The sequence below is a fragment of the Priapulus caudatus genome, unplaced genomic scaffold (genome assembly GCF_000485595.1).
Source record: "Priapulus caudatus unplaced genomic scaffold, Priapulus_caudatus-5.0.1 Scaffold8, whole genome shotgun sequence".
NCBI classification, from domain to species: domain Eukaryota; kingdom Metazoa; phylum Priapulida; class Priapulimorpha; order Priapulimorphida; family Priapulidae; genus Priapulus; species Priapulus caudatus.
In genome coordinates, this window is record NW_014577069.1 from 1011511 (window position 1) to 1021692 (window position 10182).

The window sequence follows — 10182 nt, forward strand, 5'->3', positions numbered from 1 at the left end:
ATATATATTTGCACACATAATATAGGGGACCGCGTGGAACATGTATTAGACGTAATTGCGTGCACCAGGTGAAGAATCCACGAGGTTAGAAGGCGAGATACAAGTTGTTACAGTACAGTCACATTTACGATACATGTACGGCAGAATCGCAATACATCCGCGTTGTGGGTTACAGTTATGAGTACATTGCGAACAGGAATAAACATAAACATATTATAAGCATAAAATACTGGACGCTAGAGGGGGAAACCCAGCCAATTATTATGGTTCTAATTCAGCTAAACGCTCTATAAAAGCCTTCTGCCATCGTAGAAATGTCGGTTCCATTTTTAATTGTCATCCATTATTTATCATATCATTTCCATTATGTATACATCCATCACATATTAAGTCGTTCGAATCACTTGCCTGAAATTTGACAAAAAGCTGATTGTTATGCATGAATTCCTTGTTAATAATGCTTTGTTATACTAGCTCATATATATATATATCAAGAGCTAATAATACAAGAGCTATTATTAGCTCTTGATATATATATATATATATATGGATAGAGAGAGAGAGAGAGAGAGAGAGCGGTTTATATAACGGAGTACGGTCACTGGAAGAATACCAAATATTTTACCTTTTAAAATATATTGATTTGAATTTGCATTAGAAATAAATTGAATGAAAGATTTCGCCTGTCCTTGAAACGTCTTCTAAATAAAACGTTCCCTCTCAATATCAAGGTTCAATAGATCTCTCTCCAACTATCTACTAGTTTTAAATAAATCGTGCGGTTTTCTTTTGAGAAATATTTTAAGTATCATGGGAAATCTGAGAGCGCTTTTTGATTTTTTCGAGCTATCGAGTTAAAATGCCTCAAAGATCAGCATGTTATTCAAGAATTAATTAATCAATGCCTGCGCACTCTGCATACTTCGCCATTACTTCGCCATGGACCTTGTGATGTCAAACCCCCCAAGATGTTTTCAGAAAGAAGAACAGCTATTTTCGAGACGCGGGATTGGACCATTTTAATTATATTGGAACCGCAAAATACCAGATAAATTTAGGAATGGGAATTTATTGAAAGTATGGAAACTGGATGTTGCTGCGATTTTATTTAAATTGCAACTGGATAATTGGCATATTTTTTATCTTGGACATTGGTAATGAACTCCTTCTCATGCCCCCCCCCCTTTATTCTCAATTTGCAAAGCGCATTGCTGTCATCTATTCGCCAAGATCCGCCAATGCAGTGACGCTTTTTCCCCATCGCGATGCTTGATGCTAACGAGGAGCAAGCGAAGGCCACACGTGCGGCAGTACGTGTGCGTCCGTCCCTTCAACCTGCGCGCACATTTGGCGCGGCATGTCATTCCCGTCAGACGAAGCAAAGTTTACTCGGTTAGTAACCGCTTTGCAATGTGCAATGACGGAAGAGTGAGCAGGGGGAGAGGGCATCCCCTCGCCTGCGCGCATCCAGCATGCGCTGGCAGGCGAACAGATTCGAAATTCCCAGTGCCAGGGTGGTTGCCGGAACGCCTCTGACGCGTCTGACAAACACGACAAGTAGATAGCTTGAGACTGCAACTCAAATATAGCTCGAAAATACAGCCCTTCGCCTTAGCTCTGGTTTGTATCAATGGATTATGCTGCTGCTGATGGTAGGCTCAGTGTGGCTTTTGCACATTTTAAACATAAAACAGAAATTGTTGCAAAGTGACATGAGGGCGTCTTCGACGCACTGTACGTCTGAACCTGAGGTGTACATACATATGCGAGCGAATATGCGAGGAACCCACAATTGGTCAACCTGCGGAATATTTAAGCTCTGATGCATTTTTACAGCGCTTGCAGGGAGTGTGAGGGCCAAACTGCATCATGCTAAATCTCAAATTCATTTTTTCAACAAGGATAATGCATGGCTACTCGTTGCTAAATAAAGATCGAAGCGGCGTCTACACTATATAGACTAAAACCCGGGTTCGCATTTTCGGTGCTGCAGCGTCTACACTGTCAAAAACCCACCTTCCGTGAATGCACCCATCTAGTACTGAGTGGTGGGATACATAGCTAAAACGCGGGTTTTCTGGTCACTTTTAGAGTCAGCTGCATGCGTCTGGTCACGCTCGAGAGTCAGCTGCATGCTGACTCGCACACTTATTTTCCCCCGTCGGAAGAATACCTTAATTTTCCGTAATGTACGCCTTGCTGTAAAAGTTCTATTAATACAGCAAAACGTGCGTGCGTTTTGAGGTCAAAGGTCATCTGTCAGTTCTACTTTCGTTTCAAACATCTAGTGCGTTGGCAGCTCCTGTGTGAATAGCTTAATTTCAGAAATCCAGGGACTACATTTATTTCTAGTGGCGGCGCAGTCCCGGGTCCATTACTCGCTGACGCAGGCAATCCCAAATTAAATTTCCATGCCTGTATATATAGATGTTATATTAGTCTAGCGCGCTATTTAACGTTTACTTTCGGTATCATGACTTTTTGTTAGGCGCAACAACAAATTTCGATATTTCGAAAAAAATATTATCGTCTGTAGGCCCCTACATATATATTACGTGCTATGCCTAAGGAACACAGATGCGTATCATGTATTATTATGTTACTACTACCAGCGTGCCGTTACTTGTGTTCGAAATCGACTAAATAAACTAATATTTTTTGCGATCGATGTAAATCTCTTGTTTCATTGCAAATACGTAATCAACGGTGTCATGGGAGAAGTCACATCGGGCGGCTTAATTCGAGAGCGTAATTATATTTATTATAATTGCATTTTGTGTGCAGATGAGTCTTTTTCCTCGTTTATTGTCTCACGATATCTCCCTCATCCCAGCCGGTTGACCGCATGGGAGTTTCAAAACTAGACATGAGTCTAGAGATGACAACTATCGCCGTTTTGTGACGATGTTTCTAGTAAACCCTCCCGCGAGCTTTGATATAATATCACCTGGTGCAAAGGCTTCCGCTGTACCCGCTTTATTGTCAGTATTGATCATTGTCATGCCTGCGTTCGGCGAATTCTGTATCGCATGTAATATTCGCTATGGCCGCTGCTTAAGAACATACCGACCAGGGCCTACAGCATCTCCCCCTCCCCCAACAGCGAGAAGTACGATGTTACTTAAGCCATCGTCCGCCATAACGGATCCGCAGACAAATGAAATGATATATGGTCAAATTTTCATTCGTACTCGTCACGCGCCAAGTACGACGTCGCGCGCGGGAGATAAAGTGCTTCTCCTAACAGCGGAAGGAAGTGTTGTAGCACTGAAGAGACAAACTGAGTATCGTCTGTTATATAGACTTCCGTTCTAACCGCGTTCGAACTGCGAGGACACTGCGGTTTATCGTGTATAGCAGCAGCCGGTTGGCAGTGAAATGTCCTTACAAAGGTTTAACTGCACTGTGTATGACGCGGTTATTAAAATTTCCGACAGAGGAATTGGAATGTGACGTAGTGCTGTGTGACAAGCCGCAATGAATAATGACGCACATTTAGTCGCAGACGAACGTGCAAGCCGTGACGTCGTGTTTATATTAATTGACTTATTATCCTTTCAAGAATTGACACTCGGGTTTTTATGAGAAATTAATGCTCCGGCTGTTTTGCTGGTGCTTTTTGGTGCAAGCCAGATGCTGCCTTGGTTTAGTTACAGAATATATGCAGCGTCGGGGCTACTGCTAAAAATCACCAACGGAAGAAGTTATAGTATGAGCTCAACTCTATCTCTTAACAGATTAAGTAAGCTTATAGAATGGGCCAGACACACAATAAAATACTGATTGAACTGGACATCTTAATACGACGTAATTATCATTCCCGTTTTTGCGCATGCGCAACTGTTTTCGCAGTTGGTAAGCGCGACTTCCGAGTTCAAATTGCAAGCGCATGTGCAAAAACAGCCTTACGGCCTTGAATTAGATTTAATAAGATATCTACCGGGGTCCGTTACTAGCAATATCGTTCCTCATACGCATTCAACTATGTTTGTGAAGCCACATGGTTGCGGTGTTTATCATATGAGGCCATGTAAACGTAGTACGTATCACAACTATATTTTCGTCCGACGCCCCCTCGTCTTCACATAAGCACGGCCGAGCACACGGACAACAATAAAAGCGCGCAGTCGACGAAAGTTCAAATCTAACGGGAAATCAGACGTGAATGTACAGAACCACTACTATATTTCTCTGCCTGCAACAACAGCATCGCCAATGGCAACCGGGATGTGGTGATCGAAGCGTTCCCCTGGTTTTATGCGCTCTTCAAGATACTAAATTGCTATTCAGTAAATCTTACAAATCGTGTTGAGAAATGCTACGAAGAAGACCAACATGTTTACTATGACTAAAACTGCAACAACAGTATGCACGCAGAATCGCTACTCAACGCAATGGAACATGAAACGAAAGAACTTGGGTGCAGAATTCATATATAAACGGTTAAAATACGTACGGTAATCGCTGAGTGCTGATAAATTATATAAACTAAAGAGTCGAATTGTGCTAAATATGGATAATATCAAGATAATATGTTTTTGTGCTGCGGATATACGCTGATATACGAATAGCAGCAAACTAACAAATATCAAGCGCGTTCACTCGGCAGTTTCGTGCGGCAAGACAATAAACATTACTGTTCGCAACAGTAAAAACGCCCGTGTTTATTTATACTGACACTCGAAACGCCTGTTATTTTAGGAATATATTCGTTACAAACGAATTGGACTGAAAGGGCACGTGATGGCCAGTGACTATAGAGTCGATCCCCAATTACTAGCCTGCGAATTTATTACGCGGTATTATGTATGAAAATGAATTCCGGTGGTTCTAAAACTGTAAATATAATTTGGCGGTTCACATCCAGAAGCTATTTGAAAATGCATCTATTCTTATCACAAATTGTGCAAATTATCATGTTCGCTGTTGTGCAAATTCGCTCGCTGCGCCCGGCCCCGAGGCTCGGCTGGCTATATGTCTATACCAATAAAATGATAATATCAGGAGTATAGATAATAGAAGATTCTTTATATTATCTAGATTTTCGATTCTTGATTTTTTGATTTTCGATTTTCAGATTTTTGATTTTTGATTTTCTAATCTACCTGATATTTGATTCTTCTATTATCTACTCCTGATAATATTTACATTTAGGTCCGAGATACCATTACGCACAGCTTTGTGGAAATATATTGCATGATATTATAGCTAGGAATTGGAATGATCGAGTGCCAACTATCGTTCTATTCGATATATTCGTGACGACTAAACTTCGTGTTTGACTACGACACGTCGCAATCCCGCTTGCTAGCTATTTTCAATGACTACGTTCCACCATGTATTCAATCCATGACTACGTTCACACTATCTAACTCTGTTCAACATGCATGACGGTGTGAATACGCTATGCACGTTTGATATAAATATTTCAATGTTTCCGATAAAAAGCCGATATATGTATGCAGCGCATAGGCCTTCGAGGCATGGGGGATTTCAGTTAGACGGTGAGGACAAGCGCCTTCGCGAGTGCTCCGCGAGCAAGGTTTGATGGACACTGCAAATAGCATTTCGATAGACGTACGCTCCTCCGGGTATTGATGGATATTGAACACAACACCCCCACTAAAAAAAAACCGACTCGATACTCAGTTTTCTTCTAATGTGTGTGGGTTCAAAATAAAAAAAACTGTCGCGGAAGGCGGAAGGCTTCCGCTGACTGTTAACGAAGTAATTTGCGTCGGCGTTTGGTAATCAAATGTAGGGGTCTTCAAAAGCTCTTAAAAGGTTGTAAGGCGCTTAAAGGGTTGCAAAGCTCTTCTTTTCCACTCGCTGCTGAAACGTGGGTTAACACTTTATGAGAATTGCGCTAACAGTCATCAAACTCAGCGACATGCAGTGAACTGGCGTCTAGAAAAACATGTAAATCGAGGAATATCGTTTCTAGCAAAGCCATATACACAAGCACGAAAAATATATGGATGTCAATTCGTTTCGCAACTTATAACTCTTCGTCAGGATATGTTCAATAAACGCACACTTCTCATACAACGCAATATAGCACCGATAGATCTATATGCAAGATGATTTATGGCCTATGTGCATCCGTGGCAGGTCAATTAATTGAGAAAAAAATATCAGCGAACTGCAGTTAGTATTGCGCGTAATAAGATCCCGAGGAAACTGTGATTTCTCAACACGAATAATGCCACGCCGTCGAGAAAGCGTTGTGGAGGTGAATGCGTGTAATGCAGTCGAAACATCGGGTGAAGAAAATCTGATCGCGCGCTACATGTCACACCGAATTTGACACAACATGTATGTTTAAAATGCACACATGTGCGCTCGTCTGTCATGCTGTTAAATCGTGCCACATGCGAGGCAGATTAAAGACTCGAAGAGGAGGGACGCAGCTAGCGGCACGGAATAACAACCCAGGGAAGATACGCAGGACGGGGGGGGGGTACCCAGTAACAACACGCGAGGTGGTCGTGGTGATGGTGGCTGCTATCAACGAAGGAGGGGGTACGCAGGGAGGGGGTACCCAGTAACAACACACGGGGTGGTGGTATTGATGGGGGCTGCTACTAACAAACCAGCCGGGGTGCACCGACGACACTCACAAACAACCGCGTGGAGGTGGTAATGGATCATGGACCACGTGGGTACCTGGGCAGTGAATCAAAAAGCTGATACACTCATGGGGGTACACCAACTAACCACCCAGAAAGTGGTATTTATGGAACTACGCGGCGTACCCCCGCTAACAATCCAGGCGGGGAGCTCGAGGGGGCACCAATACTAAGAACTGTGGTGGCGCGATGGTATATTCATGAGAGGTAACTACAATAAAACCGAACAAACCGAACTGTGTGTGTGTGTGTGTGTGTGTGTGTGTGTGTGTGTGTGTGTGTGTGTGTGTGTGTGTGTGTGTGTGTGTGTGTGTGTGTGTGGTGTGTGTGTGTGTGTGTGTGTGTGTGTGTGTGTGTGTGTGTGTGTGAAAGAGTGTGTGGTGTGTGTGGTGTGTGTGTGTGTGTGTGTGTGTGTGTGTGTGTGTGTGTGTGTGTGTGTGTGTGTGTGTGTGTACGTGTGTATGTGTGTGTGTGTTTATGTGTCTCCTTCAACCGGCCTGATTCTAGGAGTTTAACGATTTCTTCTTGCGCCGCATGTCGCATCGTGTCATTAACAGCCGGAGGTCATACACAGGTCAATCATTAGTCGTGTATGCCCCCCCCCCTGAACCCGTAGCACGCTACTGCGCAATGCAATTACCCGCACTCGCGAAGCATGTGCGTTATCTAAAACCTTCACCTAGATTATATAGTATCTCTTTGTAATAACGCATAAGATGACAAACGTACGCACGCGGCTACTGCGGTTACGAAACGTCAAATATAGTAGCGAAAGGACGTTGCGACGTTAAGTACAGATGTTCATTACAGCATAGAGAGAATCGGCGTAACGTTATAACCAGCTAGCAGGATGTATTACAGCGTCACAATCATAGCACTCTCAAACCTATCGTTCCCATCTTTTACAGTAAAAATCGCCGCGAGTTGTTGTCGTCAGCGCTTGGCCATGCACAGGCAGCAAGAACAAGCCCGCACGTACAGCATACACGCGGCCATTGACTATATATATTACCTATATTATTATATTATATTATTATATTATTTAATATACGTTAATAATAATAATATATATAGTCAATGGCCGCGTGTGTGCTGTACGTGCGGGCTTGTTCTTGCTGCCAGTGCGCTTGGCACCTCGTCAGCTAAAATGTGCCCAAATCTAAATACTAGTACTACGCAGCCTGTTTCTAAATAGTAGCGGGCAGAAAGGGACGGACACACGCAGCTAGCTGTTTCTAAACAGTAGCGGGGGCAGATAAGGACGGACACGCGCAGCCTGAACAGGTGGCCGGCCGGCAGGCAGGCAGGCTACGTACGGCGCCCTGTGCCGACTGCATGCGTAATACTTGGCAAAATATTATTACGGCATGAATCAACAGCGGCGACGGCTACTGATACGCGCATCGGTTACGCGCGCGTGTACTCACCATCGAGAAAGAACAGAAAAGACGCAGCGAGCAGCACCAGTGAGAGGTATAGGGAAGACCTAGTCGTACGCATATCACCGCGCGGCCCACACATTCCAATTTGATTGACTTCACATCCGCCTGGACGCACTTATCTCCTTCTTCTCTCTCTCTCTCGCTCTCGCTCTCTCTCTCTTTCTCTGCGTCGACGGTGTACGGGGGTGAATAATGATCCAGCCGTGAGGAGCCGTGTATGGTGAGGATCCGGATTCCGATCAGGCAGGAGCGATCCCCGCCGGCCTGTGGGAATGACGGCCGAGCTGCGGAAATCGCACGTGAGTCGCTGATGCGGAGTGCCGTATATCTTCGGTTTCACACTTCCGTGTCACGCGAGAGCGGCAAGCGCCGTGTACGAGCGCTAGGAGTACACGCGCGCGTGTACAGCGCAGACCGCGCGCATTTTCGTGGCCCGACGACGCACTGTGTGTGTGTAGGTGTGTGTGTGTGTGTGTGTGTGTGTGTGTGTGTGTGTGTGTGTGTGTGTGTGTGTTTGTGTATGTGTGTATGAGTGTGCGTGCGCGTGTGCGTATGCGTGCGTGCGTGCGTGCGCGTGTGTGTGCACGCGTCTAATCGTCCCTCGTCACTACGGGCGGACGTTGAGTCGTTGTTGTGATTGCGCCCGCAGTGCAGCGCGTCGTCCGTTGTTGTAGTACGGCAGCTTCGGACGCAGCCATTTTGCCAATCCGCCGCCCAGATTACGGCAATCCAGAGAAAGCGCCGAGGCTCTCAACGCGCAACGGGCGAAGATTCGGCGGCGCTGTCAATCACGACTGTAACTCTTATGCCGTCTATAATTGTAGCGAGCGACTGACTGCGCGGTCCGTCCGTCTGGCGGTAGAAGTCGGCGCTGTGTGTGTCGGAGCACGCTGCTGCCTGCGCGCCGCGCTTGTGAGCTGCAGACTCGGGTGGTTCCGGGAGTAACACCACTGCAGCCACCCACAACATCAACACACACGTGCGCGCCGCGAGCTGAGTGTGATTCGCCGCTCACTAAACTTCACGCGTTTGCCAATGCAGGCGTTATTAATGACGCAACTGACTCTCTCCACCTCGCAAATGGCGTCGTGTCCGCGATTGTTGAACCGCTCTATCTTCTCTCTCTTCTCTCACCCTCCGCATCCCCGTTATCGTCGCTAGAATATAATATAATATAGTATATATATAAATAAATACTATATATATATATATCATTCTGATAGCTATAGATACAGATTAGGATAGTAGCTAGGTAAATGGAATTGACCTATCTATCTATCTATCTATCCTACTATCGTATCTATCTATCTATCTATTCTACTCTATCTATCTATCTATCTATCTATCTATTTATTATCTATCTATCTATCTATCTATCTATCTATCTATCTAGCTATCTATCTATCAGTCTAGTCTATCTATCTATCTATCTATCTATCTAATTATGTTATTTATCTATCCATCCAAATCTAACCTATCTATCTATCTACTATCTATCTATCTATCTGACTATCTATCTATCTATCTAATCATCTATCGTATCTATCTATTATTTTTTATCTATCCCATCCATGCTATCTATCTACTGCTATCTATTCTATCTATCTATTCTATCGAGTCGCTATGCTAATCTTAATCTACTATCTATCTAAGTCTACTATCTATCTATCTATCTATCTATTTATCTACTCTATCAGGTATCTAATTATGCTATCTATCGCATCATCGCCATCCATCCACCAGTCCATCCATCATGCCATCCATCCATCCCATTCCAATCCATCCATCTGTCTGTCCGTCAGTCCGGTCCGTTTCCGGTACACGCAGTACTCAAGTGCACTTCGCGTCACGTTAAATCTACTGCCCACGTCAGCACTACTCGCACTCACTCGCTTGCAACTTCGCGTCAACTCACGTCAGCATCACCTCGCTCACATCAACTCACTCACGCATTCACTCACCACATCACGACACTCCACTGATCACTCACTCACGTGGGGATACAACTCACCACTACACGTCACTCAACTCCACTCACTCACATTGCCACTCAGCGGTCAGGTCACCACGTCAACTCACTCGAACTCACTCACTCACTCACTCACTTTGCT

General features: G+C 44.6%; 1 protein-coding gene across 1 annotated transcript in view; it reads right to left on the bottom strand.

Annotated features, from left to right (window-relative positions):
* Positions 1 to 8524, bottom strand: part of LOC106806406 (acetylcholine receptor subunit alpha-like 1) — an 83431-nt gene extending 74907 nt beyond the window's left edge. The window contains exon 1 of the mRNA XM_014808333.1: positions 8057 to 8524. Coding sequence (XP_014663819.1) covers positions 8057 to 8150 — 94 coding nt within the window. The 5' untranslated portion in view covers positions 8151 to 8524. The remainder of the gene's footprint in view (positions 1 to 8056) is intronic.
* Positions 8525 to 10182: the final 1658 nt, after the last annotated feature.